General features: G+C 41.5%; 1 protein-coding gene across 1 annotated transcript in view; it reads right to left on the minus strand.

Annotated features, from left to right (window-relative positions):
- The window catches only part of ANKRD55 (ankyrin repeat domain 55), a 95,740-nt gene extending 78,495 nt beyond the window's left edge, over positions 1 to 17,245 (minus strand). Inside the window, exon 1 of the mRNA XM_032145427.2 lies at positions 17,158 to 17,245. Within this exon, the coding sequence (XP_032001318.2) occupies positions 17,158 to 17,215 (58 nt within the window). The 5' untranslated portion in view covers positions 17,216 to 17,245. The remainder of the gene's footprint in view (positions 1 to 17,157) is intronic.
- Between the last annotated feature and the right edge of the window lie 1,890 nt (positions 17,246 to 19,135).

A 19,135-nucleotide genomic window follows, 5' to 3' on the forward strand; every position in this document is an offset into this window, starting at 1 on the left:
GAAAGAGTATAGCACAGTGCCTGGTACATGGGAGCTGCTTAATAACCCAGAGTGATAGCTCTTCTTTTAATCAGGAGTACTGGCTAGTATTCTTGGCCAGATCTCTTGTTTCTCTTTGGAGGTGATTCCCCAACCCTGGCATGCAGGGTGAATTGTCATGAATACATGTTGGTGGCTGAGAAGCTGGGAATAGGCTGGGGATAAGAGATGCTGAAGAACTCATCATTTTTTATGGCTGCATAGTATTCCATGGTGTATATGTGCCACATTTTCTTAATCCAATCTATCGTTGTTGGACATTTGGGTTGGTTCCAACTCTTTGCTATTGTGAATAGTTTCACCTCAAAAAAAAAAAAAAAAAAAAAAGAGATGCTGAAGAACATAGCTCTTTGCTAGTTAAAGGGGTATAACACTTTCTATGCTGTATTCATTTATGCATTGCTTGAATTTTTTGAAAAAGGTAGTATTAATTTCATAGTTAGGAAATAAGTATAAGGAAATAGATATGAATATTTTATACTCTATATAATACATATTATTATCATATCTGTTATGGTGACCTGTCATCAGTGATCTTTGATGTTACTATTGTAATTGTTTTGGGTCCCATGGACCGCATCCACAGAAGATGGTGAACTTAAATGGATAAATGTGTTCTCTGACTGCTCCACTGACCAACCAGTCCCCCATCTCTCTCCCTCTCCTCAGGCCTCCTTATTCCTTGAGACACAATAATATTGAAATTAGGCCAATTAATATCCCTACAATGGTCTTTGAGTATTCAAGTGAAAGGAAGAGTCACAAGCCTCTCACTTTAAATCAAAAGCTAGAAATGATTAAGCTCAATGAGGAAGGCATGTTGAAAGCTAAAACAGACCAGAAATGAGGCCTCTTGTGTCAGTTAGTCAAGTTGTGAATGCAAAGAAAAGTTCTTGAAGGAAATTAAAAGTGCTACTCCAGTGAACACATGAATAACAAGAAAGAGAAACAGCTTTATTGCAGATATGGAGAAAGTTTTAGTGGCCTGGGTAAAAGACCAATTTAGCCACCACATTTCCTTAAGCCAAAGCCTAATCCAGAGGAAGCCCCTAACTTTCTCCAAGTCTATGAAGTCTGAGAGAAATAAGGAAGATGCAAAATAAAAGTTTAAAGCTAACAAAGGTTGTTTCATGAGGTTTAAGGAGAGAAGCCATCTCTATAACATAAAAATGCAAGGTGAAGCAGCAAGTGCTGTTGGAGAAGTTGCAGCAAGTTATCCAGCAGATCTAGCTAAGGTCATTGATGAAGGTGGCTATACTAAACAACAGATTTTCAATGTAGATAAAACAGCCTTCTATTGGGAGAAGATGCCACCTAGGACTTTCATAGCTGGAGAAGGAATGTCACTGCCCAGCTTCAAGGCTTCAAAGGACTCTTGTTAGGGGCTAATGCAGCTGATGACTTGGAGTTGAAGCCAGTGCTCATTTACCATTCCAAAACCTGAAGGCTCTTAACAATTATGTTAAATCTACTCTGCCTCTGCTCTATAAATGGAATAACAAAGCCTGGATGATAGCAAATCTATTTACAACATGGTTTACTGCATATTTTAAGCCTACTATTGAGACCTACTGGCCAGAAAGAAAAATTCCTTTCAAAAAAATACTGACAATACATTGTCAATGAGCAGTAATATTTTGAAATGAATCATTTTTTCTAAGCAAGAGCTCTGATAGAGATGTACAAGGAGATTAATGTTGTTTTCATGCCCGTAACACAGCATCCATTCCGCAGCCCATGGATCAAGGAGTAATTTTGACTTTCAAGTCTTGTTGTTTATGAGATACATTTTGCAAGGCTATAGCCTCCATAGATAGTGATTCCTCTGATGGATCTGGGCAAAGTAAATTGAAAACCTCTGCTCTATTAGTTTCTGCCAGAGAAAATAAAAAAAAATAAGAAAAACTGGAAAGAATTCACTATTCAAGATACCATTAAAAACATTCATGATTCGTGGCTCACGCCTGTAATCCCAGCACTTTGGGAGGCTGAGGTAGGCGGATCATGAAGTCAGGAGATAGAGACCATCCTGGCTAACATGGTGAAACCCCGTCCCTACTAAAAATACAAAAAAAATTAGCCAGGCGTTGTGGCCGGCGCCTGTAGTCCCAGCTACTCGGGAGGCTGAGGCCGGAGAATGGCGTGAACCTAGGCGGCGAAGCTTGCAGTGAGCCGAGATTGTGCCACTGCACTACAGCCTGGGTGACAGAGCGAGACTCCGTCTCAAAAAAAAAAAAAAATTCATGATTCATTGAAAGAGGTAAAAATATCAACACTAATGGGGGTTTGGAAGAAGTTAATTTCAACTCTCCAAACAGGAGTTTTGAAGAAGTCTTAGAGGAGTTCAGAACTTCAGTAGAGGAAGTAACTGCAGATGTAGTGGAAATAGCAAGAGAACTAGAGTTAGAAGTGAAGCCTGAAGATATGATTAAATTGCTGCAATCTCATGATAAACCTTGAATGGATGAAGATTTGCTTCTTACGGATGAGTAAAGAAAGTGATTTCTTGAGATCATATCTACTCCTGGTGAAGACGCTGTGAATATTGTTGAAATGACAACAAAGGATTTAGAATATTACATAAATTTAGTTGATAAAGCAGTGGTAGGGTTGGAGAGAATTGACTCCAGTTTTGAAAGAATTTCTACTGTGGGTAAAATGCTATCAAACCATATCACATGTTACAGATACATCCTTTATGAAAGAAGGAGTCAGTTGATGCAGCAAACTTTATTTTTGTCTTATTTTAAGAACTTGCCATAGCTACCCCAACCTTCAGCGGCCACCACCCAGATCAGTCAGCAGCCATCAACGTCGAGGCAAGACCCTCTACCAGCAAAAAGATGGCTGAAAGCTCAGATGATCGTTAGCTTTTCTTTAGCAATAAAGTATTTTTAAAATAAGGTATGCACATTTTTAGACAAAATGCTATTGTATACTTAATAGATTACAGTACAGCGTAAACCTAACTTTTACATGCATTGGGAAACCAAAAGTTTGTATAACTCACTTTTTACAATATTCACTTTGTTGCAGTGGTCTGGAAACAAACCCACCGTATCCCCAAGGTATACCTGTATTAGGTCAATAGACAAAATTAGAATGCAGATGCTAGATTAACAAAAAGCACACACACATGTTGAGGGAGAGAGACACAGAGAGAGAGAGAGAGAGAGAGAGGGAAGGAGTGAGGGAGACAGAAAAAGCAAATGATAAAGCAAATAGGGCAAAATGTTAACATTAGATGAATCTGAGTAAAAGGCATACAAGTGTTTTTTTATATGATTCTTATTTTTACAACATTTCTATAAGTTTGAAATTATTTTTGAAAAATTTAGGCCAGGTGCGGTGACTCACGCCTGTAATCCCAGCACTTTGGGAGGCTGAGGCAGGCAGATGATCTGAGGTGAGGAGTTCGAGACCAGCCTGGCCAACATGGCGAAACCCCGTCTCTACTAAAAATACAAAAATTAACCAGGCGTGGTGGCAGGCACCTGTAATCCCAGCTACGTGGGAGGCTGGGGCAGGAGAATCGCTTAAACCCCGGAGGTGGAGGTTGCAGTGAGCCGAGATGGTGCCACTGCACTCCAGCCTGGGGGACAGAGCAAGACTCTGCCTCCAAAAAAAAAGAAAAAAGAAAAATTTAAAATAATTTGAATACTAGTGAATATTATATGCATATATCTTAAGTTCTGAGAGCGCACTTAGAAATGGAAGTACTTTCCATGTATACTGGAATGACTCCCCTTCTCTTCCTCCCTCAGTATACCTGATAAAATAAGAATAGGCTCATTAATGAGCAAGTGCCATTCTTAGGTTTCACAAAGAGAAAACAAAGAGCCCTTATTAAGCACACAAACCTACATATTGATTGAAGGTAAATATTAGGGTAAAACCATCATGACTTTAAAAGATAAATCAGAAAATCTGACATGTAGATCATTCATGATATAAGGGAATTCTCAAACACAATTCAGCAGACCCTGCATTAAATGACCAACAGAGATTTACAAGTGCATTAATCATGTGACTCCTGGTTAGTGGTATTAGCCCCACCCATATGCCACCTTTTGCACCAACCTTTGACTTCAGTGCATCCATACCCTCACCTTCTCACCTTGTCCCACATTTGATGATGAGTGAGATGTTTGTCTCATGCTTGTTTTGTAATAATAAAACAGCTACAAGCTTATTGTATTTTCTTTTAGACTCCATATCCATTTTGGTTAAAATATCCTTGTATCAAAATAGTGGTATCAAAGGGAAAATCCATGAATATCAGGTACCCAGCACAGTTGCTTAGTTCTGGAACTGTGGAGTTAGTGAGTAGAGATGACAGGAAGAGCTCAGTGTGGTGGCCTGGCTGCCTACTGCACCAGAGGCTGAGCTGAGGGAGAGCCTCCTGAAGCTGATCCAATGAGTTGTAGGAAACATCAGGGTTGATTTAGATGTGGTTGCCCAAGTGAGTCTCTATTCTCTCTGGATACCACTCAAGGGTCCTCCCTCTTGGGATGCATACTCTGGCAAGAGGCCCCCTCCCCCAGGACAGCTGGGTGGTCCTGTGGTGAAGAATACTGATGGCTGTGAAGGGTAATTATTTGGATAAGCTCAACCAGGGGCTTCCTTCTGTAGAGCCCATAAGAGGAGCCATAAAGGGTGGAAGGAAAGGGATGCTCAGGTTATTGGGGGCACAACCTGTCCTAGGGGGTAACAGATAGAGGCCACAGCACACTCCAGAATGGATTGGTCTGTCACACACTTTCTCAGGAGTTGGTAGGTTGGAAGAAGGCAGCATCACAAAGAAGGGGGCAGAGAAAGGTGGAGGTCAAACACACTTGCCTAGACTTATTCAGGAGTGATCAAGAAAACTGAAAGAGGCTGGGCACAGTGGCTCATGCCTGTACTCCCAACACTTTGGGAGGCCGAGGAAGGCAGATCACCTGAGGTCAGGAGTTCAAGACCAGCCTGGCCAAAAGGTGAAACCCTGTCTCTACAAAAATACGAAAATTAGATGGTCATGATGTTGGGCAGCTGTAATCCCAGCTACTTAGGAGGTGAGGCAGGAGAATTGCTTGAACCCAGGAGGCAGAGGTTGCAGTGAGCCAAGATCACGCCATTGCACTCCAGCCTGGGTGACAGAGTGAGACTCCATCTCAAAAAACAAAACAAAACAAAACAAAACACTGAAACAAACATGCTTGCCTAGACTTGTTCAGGAGTGGTCAAGAACAGGAAAAAAAGATTCTTCTCCCATCTCTCTTTCCCTCCGCTCCTCTTTCTTGACCAAGAGAAAGAGAAGGCTAAGCATTTTCTCAAAGGCAACATATAATTTGCTTCAAAACCAGTGCTGGTTTGCCAGCTAGTCTTCATTTATCTGGACTGTCAATCTGAAAATCAATCACAGAATTCTCCTCAATGTTCCTGGGTTTATTCCAGGCTCCCATTCAAGATCTCTGAGCCTGAACTCAGCAACTGAGCCCAAATCATTCCCTTTCCTTTCCTATCTCCTATGCTTGTCTTTCAAAGCTCCTTTCAGAGGACTCCCTTGTCCAAAACACCATTCAAAATTTGCTTATTCTTCCTTTGGAGGCATCTGGTTGTCATGCCAGATTTTTTACTTTTGCTTTTTCAGCAAAGCACAGATCTTTTTGTCTAGCATTCCCATTTTAGATGAGCAGTTGGATTTAAAACCTGCACATCGAGGGAGGTTCCAAGATAGCCAAATAGGAACAGCTCCAGTCTACAGCTCCCAGTGTGAGCGATGCAGAAGACAGGTGATTTCTGCATTTCCAACTGGGGTACCAGGTTCATCTCACCGGGGCTTGTCAGACAGTGGGTGCAGGACAGTGGATGCAGCCCACCGAGTGTGAGCCGAAGCATGGCGAGGCACCGCCTCACCTGGGAAGTGCAAGGGATCAGGGAATTCCCTTTCCTAGCCAAAGGAAGCAGTGACAGATGGCACCTGGAAAATTGGGTTATCTCACCCTAATACTGCGCTTTTCCAACCGTCTTAGGAAACGGCGCACCAGGAGATTATATCCCGCACCTGGCTCGGAGGGTCCCACACCCACAGAGCCTTGCTCACTGCTAGCACAGCAGTCTGAGATCAAACTGCAAGGCAGCAATGAGGCTGGGGGAAGGGCATGTGCCATTGCTGAGGCTTGAGTACGTAAACAAAGCGGCCAGGAAGCTCGAACTGGGTGGAGCCCACTGCAGTTCAAGGAGGCCTGCCTGCCTCTGTAGACTCCACCTCTGGGGGCAGGGCATAGCTGAACAAAAGGCAGCAGGAACATCTGCAGACTTAAACATCCTTGTCTGACAGCTTTGAAGAGAGTAGTGGTTCTCCCAGCATGGAGTTTGAGATCTGCGAACAGACAGACTGCCTCCTCAAGTGGGTCCCTGACCCCCGAGTAGCCTAACTGGGAGGCATCTCCCAGTAGGGGCTGACTGACACCTCATATAGCCAGGTGCTTCACTGAGACTAAGCTTCCAGAGGAAGGATCAGGAAGCAACATTTTGCCGTTCTGCAATATTTGCGGTTCTGCAGCCTCCGCTGGTGATACCCAGGCAAACAGGGTCTGGAGTGGACCTCCAGCAAACTCCAACAGACCTGCAGCTGAGGGTGTTGACTGTTAGAAGGAAAACTAACAAACAGAAAGGACATCCACACCAAAACCCCATCTGTATGTCACCATCATCAAAGACCAAAGGTAGATAAAACCACAAAGACTGGGAGAAACCAGAGCAGAAAAGCCGAAAATTCTAAAAATCAGAGGGCCTCTTCTCCTCCAAAGGAATGCAGCTCCTTGCCAGCAATGGAACAAAGCTGGATGGAGAATGACTTTGATGAGTTGAGAGAAGAAGACTTCAGAAGATTGGTAATAACAAACTTCTCTGAGCTAAAGGAGGATGTTCGAACCCATCACAAAGAAGCTAAAAACCTTGAAAAAAGATTGGATGAATGGCTAACTAGAATAAACAGCATAGAGAAGACCTTAAATGACTTGATGGAGATGAAAACCAAGGCATGAGAACTACGTGACACATGCACAAGCTTCGGTAGCCGATTCGATCAACTGGAAGAAAGGGTATGCGTGACTGAAGATCAAATGAATGAAATGAAGTGAGAAGAGAAGTTTAGAGAAAAAAGAGTAAAAAGAAATGAACAAAGCCTCCAAGAAATATGGGACTATGTGAAAAGACCAAATCTACGTCTGATTGGTGTACCTGAAAGTGATGGGGAGAATGGAACCAAGTTGGAAAACGCTCTTCAGGATATTATCCAGGAGAATGTCCCCAACCTAGGAAGGCAGGCCAACATTCAGATTCAGGAAATACAGAGAATGCCACAAAGATACTCCTCAAGAAGAGCAACTCTAAGACACATAATTTTCAGATTCACCAAAGTTGAAATTAAGGAAAAAATGTTAAGGGCAGCCAGAGAGAAAGGTCGGGTTATCCACAAAGGGAAGCCCATCAGACTAACAGCTGATCTCTCGTGAGAAACTCTACAAGCCAGAAGAGAGTGAGGGCCAATATTCAACATTCTTAAAGAAAAGAATTTTCAACCCACAATTTCATATCCAGCCAAACTAAGCTTCACAAGTGAAGGAGAAATAAAATCCTTTACCGACAAGCAAATGCTGAGAGATTGTGTCACCACCAGGCCAGCCCTACAAGAGCTCCTGAAGGAAGCACTAAACATGGAAAGGAACAACTAGTACCAGCCACTGCAAAAACATGACAAATTGTAAAGACCATTGATGCTAGGAAGAAACTGCATCGACTAACAAGCAAAATAACCAGCTAACGTCATAATCACAGGATCAAATTCACACACAACAATATTAACCTTAAATGTAAATGGGCTAAATGCTCCAATTAAGACACAGACTGCCAAATTGGATAAAGAGTCAAGACCCATCAGTGTGTTGTATTCAGGAGACCCATCTCACATGCAGAGACACACATAGGCTCAAAGTAAAGGGATGCAGGAAGATCTACCAAGCAAATGGAAAACAAAAAAAAGGCAGGGGTTGCAATCCTAGTCTCTGATAAAACAGACTTTAAACCAACAGAGATCAGAAGAGACAAGGCCATTACCTAATGGTAAAGGGATCAATTCAACAAGAAGAGCTAATTATCATAAATATATATGCCCCCAATACAGGAGCACCCAGATTCATAAAGCAAGTCCTTAGAGAACTACAAAGAGACTTAGACTCCCGTGCAATAATAATGGGAGCCTTTAACACCCCACTGTCAACATTAGACAGATCCACGAGACAGAAAGTTTACAAGGATATCCAGGAATTGAACTCAGCTCTGCACCAAGCAGACCTAATAGATATCTACAGAACTCTCCACCCCAAATCAACAGAATATACATTCTTCTCAGCACCACATCACACTTATTCCAAAATTGACCACATAGTTGGAAGTAAAGCACTCCTCAGCAAATGTAAATGAACAGAAATTATAATAAATTGTCTCTCAGACCACAGTGCAATCAAATTAGAACTCAGGATTAAGAAACTCACTCAAAATCACTCAACTACATGGAAACTGAACAATCTGCTCCTGAATGACTACTGGGTACATAATGAAATGAAGGCAGAAATAAAGATGTTCTTTGAAACCGATGAGAACAAAGACACAACATACCAGAATCTCTGGGACACATTTAAAGCAGTGTGTAGAGGGAAATTTATAGCACTAAATGCCACAACAGAAAGCAGGAAAGATCTAAAATTGACACCCTAACATCACAATTAAAAGAACTAGAGAAGCAAGAGCAAACACATTCAAAAGCTAGCAGAAGGCAAGAAATAACTAAGATCAGAGCAGAACTGAAGGAGATAGAGACACAAAAAACCCTTCAAAAAATCAATGAATCCAGGAGCCGCTTTTTTGAAAAGATCAACAAAATTGATAGACCACTAGCAAGACTAATAAAGAAGAAAAGAGAGAAGAAACAGATGCAATAAAAAATGATAAAGGGGATATCACCACTGATCCCACAGAGATACAAACTACCATCAGAGAATACTATAAACACCACTACACAAATAAACTAGAAAATCTAGAAGAAATGGATAAATTCCTGGACACATACACCCTCCCAAGACTAAACCAGGAAGAAGTTGAATCCCTGAATAGACCAATAATAGGCTCTGAAATTGAGGCAATAATTAATAGCCTACCAACCAAAAAAAGTCCAGGACCAGACAGATTCACAGCCGAATTCTACCAGAGGTACAAAGAGGAGCTGGTACCATTCCTTCTGAAACTATTTCAATCAATAGAAAAAGAGAGAATCTTCCCTAACTCATTTTATGAGGCCAGCATCATCCTGATACCAAAGCCTGGCAGACACACTACAAAAAAAGAGAATTTTAGACCAATATCCCTGATGAATATTGATGCAAAAATCCTCAATAAAATACTGGCAAATCAAACCCGGCAGCACATCAAAAAGCTTATCCACCACAATCAAGTTGGCCTCATCCTTGGGATGCAAGGCTGATTCAACATATGCAAATCAATAAACGTACTCCATCATATAAACAGAACCAAAGACAAAAACCACATGATTATCTCAATAGATGCAGAAAAGGCCTTGGACAAAGTTCAACAGCCCTTCATGCTAAAAACTCTCAATAAATTAGGTATTGATGGAATGTATTTCAAAATAATACGAGCTATTTATGATAAACCCACAGCCAATATCATACTGAATGGACAAAAACTGGAAGCATTCCCTTTGAAAACTGGCACAACACAGGGATGCCTTCTCTCACCACTCCTATTCAACATAGTGTTGGAAGTGCTGGCCAGGGCAATCAGGCAGAAGAAATAAAGAGTATTCAATTAGGAAAACAGGAAGTCAAATTGTCCCTGTTTGCAGATGACATGATCGTATATTTAGAAAACCCCACCATCTCAGCCCCAAATCTCCTTAAGCTGATAAGCAACTTCAGCAAAGTCTCAGGATACAAAATCAATGTGCAAAAATCACAAGCATTCCTATACACCAATAACAGACAAACAGACAGCCAAATCATGAGTGAACTCCCATTCACAATTGCTTCAAAGAGAATAAAATACATAGGAAACCAACTTACAAGGGATGTGAAGGACCTCTTCAAGGAGAATTACAAACCACTGCTCAACGAAATAAAAGAGGACACAAACAAATGGAAGAACATTCCATGCTCATGGATAGGAAGAATAAATATCATGAAAATGGCCATACTTCCCAAAGTAATTTATAGATTCAATGCCATCCCCATCAAGCTACCAATGACTTTCTTCACAGAATTGGAAAAAACTACTTTAAAGTTCATATGGAACCAAAAAAGAGCCCACATTGCCAAGACAATCCTAAGCAAAAAGAACAAAGCTAGAGGCATCATGCTACCTGACTTCAATCTATACTACAAGGCTACAGTAACCAGAACAGCATGGTACTGGTACCAAAACAGAGATATAGACCAATGGAACAGAACAGAGCCCTCATAAATAATACCACACATCTACAACCATCTGATCTTTGACAAACCTGACAAAAACAAGAAATGAGGAAAGGATTCCCTATTTAATAAATGGTGCTGGGAAAACTGGCTAGCTATATGTAGAAAGCTGAAACTGGATCCCTTCCTCAGACCTTATACAAAAATTAATTCAAGATGGATTAAAGACTTAAATGTTAGACCTAAAACCATAAAAACCCTAGAAGAAAACCTAGGCAATACCATTCAGGACATAGGCATGGGCAAAGACTTCATGTCTAAAACACCAAAAGCAATGGCAACAAAAGCCAACATTGACAAATGGGATCTAATTAAACTAAAGAGCTTCTGCACAGCAAAAGAAACTACAATCAGAGTGAACAGGCAACCTACAGAATGGGAGAAAATTTTTGCAGTCTACTCATCTGACAAAGGGCTAATATCCAGAATCTACAAACTGAAACAAATTTACAAGAAAAAATCAAACAACCCCATCAAAAAGTGGGTGAAGGATATGAACAGACACTTCTCAAAAGAAGACCTTTATGCAGCCAACAGACACATGAAAAATGCTCATCATCACTGGTCATCAGAGAAATGCAAATCAAAACCACAATGAGATACCATCTCATACCAGTTAGAATGGCAATCATTAAAAAGTCAGGAAACAACAGGTGCTGGAGAGGATGTGGAGAAATAAGAACACTTTTACACTGTTGGTGGGACTGTAAACTAGTTCAACAATTGTGGAAGTCAGTGTGGTGATTTTTCAAGGATCTAGAACTAGAAATACCATTTGACCCAGCCATCACATTACTGGGTATATACCCAAAGGATTATAAATCATGCTGCTATAAAGACACACGCACACATATGTTTATTGCGGTACTATTCACAAGAGCAAAGACTTGGAACCAACCCAAATGTCCATCAATGATAGACTGGATTAAGAAAATGTGGCACATATACACCATGGAATACTATGCAGCCATAAAAAAGGATGAGTTCATGTCCTTTGTAGGGTCATGGATGAAGCTGGAAACCAACATTCTGAGCAAACTATTGCAAGGACAAAAAACCAACACCGCATATTCTCACTCATAGGTGGGAATTGAACAATGAGAACACTTGGACACAGGGTGGGGAACACTACACACTGGGACCTGTTGTGGGGTGGGGGGAGGGATAGCATTAGGAGATATACCTAATGTAAATGATGAGTTAACGGGTGCAGCACACCAACATGGCACATGTATACATATGTAACAAACCTGCACATTGTGCACATGTACCCTAGAACTTAAAGTATAAAAAATACAAAAAACAAACCAAAAAACCCCTGCACATCTGTGTGTGGGAACTTCAAAAATCCACAACACAATGGAATAAGAGCTTGATTGTGAAAATAAACGTTTCATTAATTTGATTTTTCATTGATGTCTTTTTTTTTATTAAACCTTATTGCTGGCCAAGGAAAAGACATTCCGCAGTAGAAAGAACACGGGTTTTGAAGTGAAACAGATTTAGCTTGGAATCCTAGCTTTGCTGTTTTACTTTGTGGTAACATTGGGTAGGTCATAACCTTTTTGAATTTCCTCATCGGTAAAAGGGGGTCATACTCTGAAGCTGATATGAGGATTATATGAGCTAGTCTGTGTGCAGTCCTTAGGACAGAGCCTGGCTCTGCTAAATGCTCCGTAAACATTCCCTCTTGTCAATATGTATCCATGTAAAGCCCTGCACAGAGTCGGCACCAAACAGATGCTCCCCCACTTCCCCCACCTCTTACTTGCCAATTTTTCTTCTAGCTTAAATGAGAATGGATTTTACCAAAACCCGAGTCACAGTGTTGCGTGCTTTCTGGGATCTGATCTCTTCTCACTCCCTGCAATGGGTTGAATGGTGGCCCTAAAGATATGTTCTAACCTCTAATCCTGGAACCTGTGGCTATTCCCTTATATGGCAAGAGAGTGACTGTGACCTTATATCTGAAAGGATGTCATTAAGCCAAGGACTTTGAGAGGAGGAGTTTATCCTGGATTATCTGGGTGATCCCTAAATGCAATCACATGCATCCTTAAAGGAGAGGCAGAGGAACTTTGAGGCAGGTACAGAGAAGGAGCGATGTACACAGACGAGGCCAGGTGAAGATGGTGGCAGAGACCAGAGTGATGAGGCCACAGCAGCCAAGGCTGGAAGGACCAGGGAAGATTCTTTCCCAAAGGTTCTAGGAGTAGGCCCCCCGCTGACTTTTCTTTTTTTTTTTTTGAGGTGGAGTCTCACTCTGTCACCCAGGCTGGAGTGCAGTGGCGCAATCTTGGCTCACTGCAACCTCCGCCTCCTGAGTTCAAGCAATTCTTGTGCCTCAGCCTCCCAAGTAGCTGGGACTACAGGCGCGTGACACCACATCCAGCTAATTTTTTAGTTTTACTAGAGACAGGGTTTCACCATGTTGGCCAGGCTGGTCTCAAACTCTTGATCCTAGGTGATCTGCCCGCCTTGGCTTCCCAAAGTGCTGGGATTACAGGCATGAGCCCCTGCGCCCGCCCTGCTGCTGACATCTTGATTTCAGACTTTTGGGCACCAGAACTGTGAGAGGATAAATTTCTGTTGTTTTAAGCTACCCAGCTTGTGATAATTGGTTACAGCAGCCCAGAGACAATCACACACTGTATTAATCTGGGCTAGAAGACAAAGCCCTTCCTCTCCTTTTCCAGCAACTCGACAAGAGAAAAGACCTGTGCCAGAGGGTGGTCCACAGCCCACACAGGTGTGTGCAAACACACCGCTCAGCCTCGTCAGGCATATTTCCTCAGAGACCCTGGCAGGGCCAGGCCCTCCTCACCCCCAACAACACAGAGGAGTGGGTGAGGCCCTGAGGCTACTCGCCCCCCTCCCCCTGCCAACCCCTCGCCTTTTTTTTTCTTTTTCCCTGTTTTCTCTCTCAGGTTTGGGATTCTTTCAGGCGCAGCAAAACTTTTCTTTCCACAAATCGTGACAAAGCTTACAACGCAAGTATCTTCAGTTACATAATATGTAGACTTTAGCAGGAACCTCTGTGTTCTGTAGTAAATGGCTTTACTACAGGTCGCTTCCTGTATGTGTGGGCTTTGAGAGGGAACACAGCCAGAAAGAACACGTGGGACCAGAAGAGACGTTGCTATGGTGAAAGCTGAAAGCACAAAAGAGAGTGGAGAGTTCTGAAGACCCAGGCTTCCTCCCTCACAGTTTTGCAAAGCCAGCCAGAGAGCATGGCCCTGGCCAGTCAAACAATCTGATCGTTAGGCCTTCCAGCAGCTCTGTGAATATGTAATATAGTATTATCCACATTTACACTCAAGGAGACAGAAGCCAGTGGAGATCAACTAGTTTGTGCAAGTTCATGTAACTAGGAAGAGGGCAGAGACAGGACTTGAGCAAATGACCATCTGTCACCAAGACCCTGGCATGCCTCGTTGCCTCTAGCTAAAGAGAAATACAGGCAAATGCATGTGGAGGGATTCAGGCTTACCAAACCCACCTCGTTGGAGCCCTGAAGGTCCTTCTGCATCATATTCTTCCACCATTCTCTGGGCAACCATGAGCCAGAGTCAGTGCTAGGCCAGGGATTGGCCATGTGCAGGAAGCTTCCTATTGCCCTGTTGTATGGATGGAGAACACCTGGGCCTCAGTCCCCTCTGTTGCTATTTAGTGGGTTGTTGTTATTATTATTAGGAAGGACCCAACTTTGAACCTCTCTGTGCTTTAGTTCCCGCATCTGAAATGTGGAAGAGAGGTAGGTTGGATGACTGGTTCTCAATCTTTGCTGTCCATGAGAACTTCCCAAAGAGTGCTGGTTGGGCCAACCACTGCAGTTAAACTGGAATCTCCTTGGGTGGGATGCAAGCATCAGCATTTTCAGAATTTCTTCAGATGATTCCTTTTTCTTTTTTTTGAGACAGAGTCTTGCTCTGTCACCAGGCTGAAGTGCAGTGACCCGATCTCAGCTCACTGCAACCTCCACCTCCCAGGTTCAAGCGATTCTCCTGCCTCAGCCTCCCAAGTAGCTGGGACTACAGGCGTGTGCCCAGCTAATTTTTGTATTTTTAGTAGAGACGGGGTTTCATCGTGTTGGCCAGGATGGTCTCGATCTCTTGACCTTGTGATCTGCCCACCTTGGCCTCCCAAACTGCTGGGATTACAGGCGTGAGCCTTTGTGCCCGGCCCAGATGATTCTTAAGTACAGTCATGTGAGAACCAGCAGGTTACCTGATTGCTAAGGTTCTTCCAGCTGCAATGTCTTCTGTCCCCATCTGCATGTAAAGCCAGTGCTGCTAGGGTTCACTTATCCAGATAGTAACGATTCATGAAAAACCCTCAACTAAAGCCCCATGCTCAACTTTTCCTGAGAAAGTCACCTCCCTTTGGTTTGTCCAAAAATATAATATTTAAAATCTGTATAATGGTCTCAGCCCCCATGGTCTTTCATGCTTTTAAGAAAGAGGAAAGATTAATGGGGTAATAAAACTATTCAGGAATGGCTTAATTATTATTCTAGGTCTTGCTATAAATGGTATCATAGGGTTCTGAAAAAAATAATTAATGTAATTTAGTCATCCAGCACTAAGCCCTCATTTGATCTGAGGACTGCTACATTCAGGCTGAAGGTAGAGAGATGAGTAGTCTTTTGCACTTCAGAAACTCCCAGTCCAAGGTGATAATAACAACAGCAATAATAATAACAGCTGCAGCCAAAATGGGAAAATACTTATTGAATATCAGGCATTGCTGACAGGTGCTTTTTATATGTCATTTTAGATCCTCACAACAACCCTGCTAGGTAAGCATCATTTCCTCCACTGTATTCCTGGGGAAACTAAGGCCAAGAGAGGTTAGGTAACTTGCCAAGGTCACACAGCTAAGAAGTAGCTGATCTGCCATTCTGATCTATGTCTATAAGATTTAAAATCCCATGCTCTTTCCACCATATGATAAAACCTCTAGAAAGAGAGAAAGGATTGAGAAATAGAGATAAAGATGGCAGGGAGAGGGTTAACTTCCATGGGAGAGAATCGGGCCCAGGTGGAGGAATTGCTGTGAATTGCTCACATGAAAGGTGTTATAAGAAAATCAGTCTTGTAATTCTGTATCTTAACTATGTTTGGGGCTCAATCCTGTTAGAAGGTACAGCACTGAAACATGTAAAATTCATTATGAAGAGCTAGTTCTTCTTCAGTCAGTCCCAGCTCCCTCCAATTAGTCTTCAAAAATAAATCCATTGTGTGTTTCGTGGCTCAGCAACATCATTTTTTAGCCAGTGTGAGCTCTTTGGTTCTTAGCAGATTTTCACTTTTACTGACTGCTATCAGTGATATAAAATGTACCAGGAGGAGAAGATGGTGGTGGGCACAGCTGTGACAACCCCTTTCTCTATGGTGTTCAGATCTAAACATGGTATGAGCCGGCACGTTCTGAAGGCACACACACACACACACACACACACACTATTCCAAATGAGCTAAGACCCGGAGAACACACTATATACATATATACATTAGCTAACTCAGGAATCTAAATATAAATTTATTTTTGGAGAAACCCACTGGGCTAAAATAATTCACCCACGAAGCCAGATGTAGCTTAAGGGGTAATAAACATGCTATGACCTAGAGCAGGAAAAGGGAAAAAAGAATGAAGCAATACATTTTCTTAATGAGGCTTTTTCAAACCACCATTTCATGTTGTAGCCAAAACAGATAAAATCACCAAAGGAACTTAGGATCTTGAAGAATATTCAGAGACTGTAGAAAGTGGTTTAAATATTAGATATTTAAGAAAAGATTCTAAAAATATTTGTTATGTTTATAAAATGGAAATTTCATGTTTATACTAAAAAAGATTTACTATTACACATAAGTATTACATGAAGATGTATATAAACACATTGCATATGCAAAATGTATACACATAGACCACATGGCCAAATACGTGATATTATAAGGATAAGTTGATCTCACAGCAACATTTTGATGTGGAAAATTGCCTCCACTGCAGAAATTATAAGTAAGGAAGATATACCCTGTCATTGCAAATAATAGCATAGGGATATGTCATTACACAACCTTGGATGACATAACATATCAACCCGACATAAATACAGGCAACATCTATTCCTGAAAGGAATCAAAAAATGCTTACGAAGATACAGCAATGAGATACTGGGTTAATAGAATGATAAAAAAAGTGATGTGTTCTTACATTGCTTAATCTAATTTTTAAAAAAGATTTGGAAAAAACAGAATAAAGATGACACTATCTGAAATAGTGTGCTTGAAATCCAGTTTTTAAAATTTGAAGGTAGGAATACTTCAATAAGATCATAAGCTCATACAACAAATCATAAGCTTATTTTTCTGTTTCAGATGCTTATCAAACTAGAAGTGAATATTTTGAACAGGTTTGTTTTCTGGGTGAAATCCTCTTTCCCCATCCTACATAGCAAATACTCATGCACACCCACGCACACACACACACACGCACACTTCTCTTTCTCTCCTTACAACTGTAAATCCATACCACGAGACTAAGGATGCTAACAACCAAAGAATGTGTTAAAGCAGCATTTTACCTCTTTGCTGATCAAACACAGAAGGGGTGCTGAAATCCATGGTAGCCTGTCTCATCATTTACCATCAGAATGGCAAAAAGCATCCAGGTCTCTAGAGAGGAGAAAACACCATCTCAAACATTACAGTCAACACGACAGTCAGAGGCAGCATCGTTTGCCAAGACCTCTGTTTCAGGATTAAATGTGCATCAGAGCTGCAGGCTGTTGTCAAGGCAAGGTGATGAAAATAGGTAAATGCTATTCCTGTAAATACCTGCTAGGAAAAGAGTTTCTCTATGGCCTCATTCAACAGCTGTACATGGGCATAATACACCCTCCACCCCCAAATAAATAAACACAATTACTTAAACTCTAAAAAGATAGTAAAATTGTATGGGCCACCTGCCTTGGATCTGGGCTGGGAAAACACAGCAGATCACGGAGCTTCAGCAGCTGGAATGTCGCTTTACACCAACAGAAATCTGAATGGGTGAGTGAGGATTCACAGGGCCAGACAGAGCATGTGCAAAGCTGCCAATGCAGTTCGCATTCGGCTGTGTTCTTGGCGGAGTGAGAACTGCATTTGGGTCATGTGAGCAGAGAGTGCCATCTCAATGGAATAGGATGTAAATATTGTAGCAGGAGGCTGCTGGCCATGTGCTGTGTGGAGTAATTATCCGTGTTGGCAGTCTTCTTCACTCCCCTTTCAGCTCCGTTCTCCAACTGACAGGGAGGATGGGGAAAGGCGTCATTTGAAAGGTGACATTTCAAGGCTCGAGTATCTGCGGTGATAAAATTAAAACACTCTGCAGTCACAAGGGTGTTTATTGTAGCATTACATATAGTGAAACCTGAAAAATCACCCGAATGTACCTCATTCAGGGAGCAGCTTAAGTAAACGGCGGTAAATTCATACTCTAGATTTAAAAATCTGACATAAATAAATCTATGTGTATTTATCTGGTGACATGTCACTAATCTATTGTTAAATGAAATAAACAAGTTATGTATTTCATTTGTTCACGTTTTAATAAAGCCAGAAACCACTCACTGTATACATTATTTTTATATATTCAGAGGAACCCTGAAAAAGACGTAGAAAGATACGTACTAAACTGCTAATATTGGTTCCCTCAGGCCACTGTGATTAGAGTAGGAGATTTCTAACTTGTTCTGTATCAATCTCTGTATTTTTGGCTTGTTAATAACCAGTATCTATAATCTTATATTTGTAATAAAAATATGATATACTAAATTCAAACAAAGTTCTATATTGTAGGCACAACCAGATTTTTGGATAAGTCAAACAGCCATATAGTAGATGCATTCATAAATGCTATTGATAGTGGTAATAACTGTTTTCTTTTTAACTTAATTAGTGTGTGATTGTGGAAATAAAAGCAGAAACCATTTTTCTCTGTATATGGCCACCTCTGTTTTGATATGGACTGATCTAGTGTATAATTTGTGTTCACTGATAGGCAGGCTCCTTGCTTTTCTCCTGCCTCATATTTTCTCAGTGCCTATCATTAATTTTCCATCAACAAATTGGGGGGCCTCTCTTCTTTGTGACAATACTGCTACTCACTCAAAAATACTATTCATTCTCCTTTCCCACATTAGCCCCTCCCCTCAACATGCCCTGCGTTCTTTTTATTTAAAAACACGGACAGAACATATGTCTTACAAATCATTACCCAAAATGTGCTCCTTAGGTAAATCTCTTACATTTCCCAACACCAGTTTCTTGCATTAACCATGAGAGCCAGATTTAGGGGCTGTGAGCAGATTGAGGAGGAAACTGAGAATTACACCAGCAGATCCTCAGCTAAGGAGAGATGGCTCAAGCTCATCTGGCTGACAGAGGTAAAAGGGTTTTTTGCCATTCAGTCCCAAACAAGAGAAAAACAAAAGGTTTAGATGAACTTCCCTTTCATTCATTTGTTCTTCAATTCATCAACTGTTAAGGAAGGAGTACTGTGCTCCAATCATTTCTACA

Source organism: Hylobates moloch, unplaced genomic scaffold, assembly GCF_009828535.3.
Source record: "Hylobates moloch isolate HMO894 unplaced genomic scaffold, HMol_V3 SCAFFOLD_23, whole genome shotgun sequence".
NCBI classification, from domain to species: domain Eukaryota; kingdom Metazoa; phylum Chordata; class Mammalia; order Primates; family Hylobatidae; genus Hylobates; species Hylobates moloch.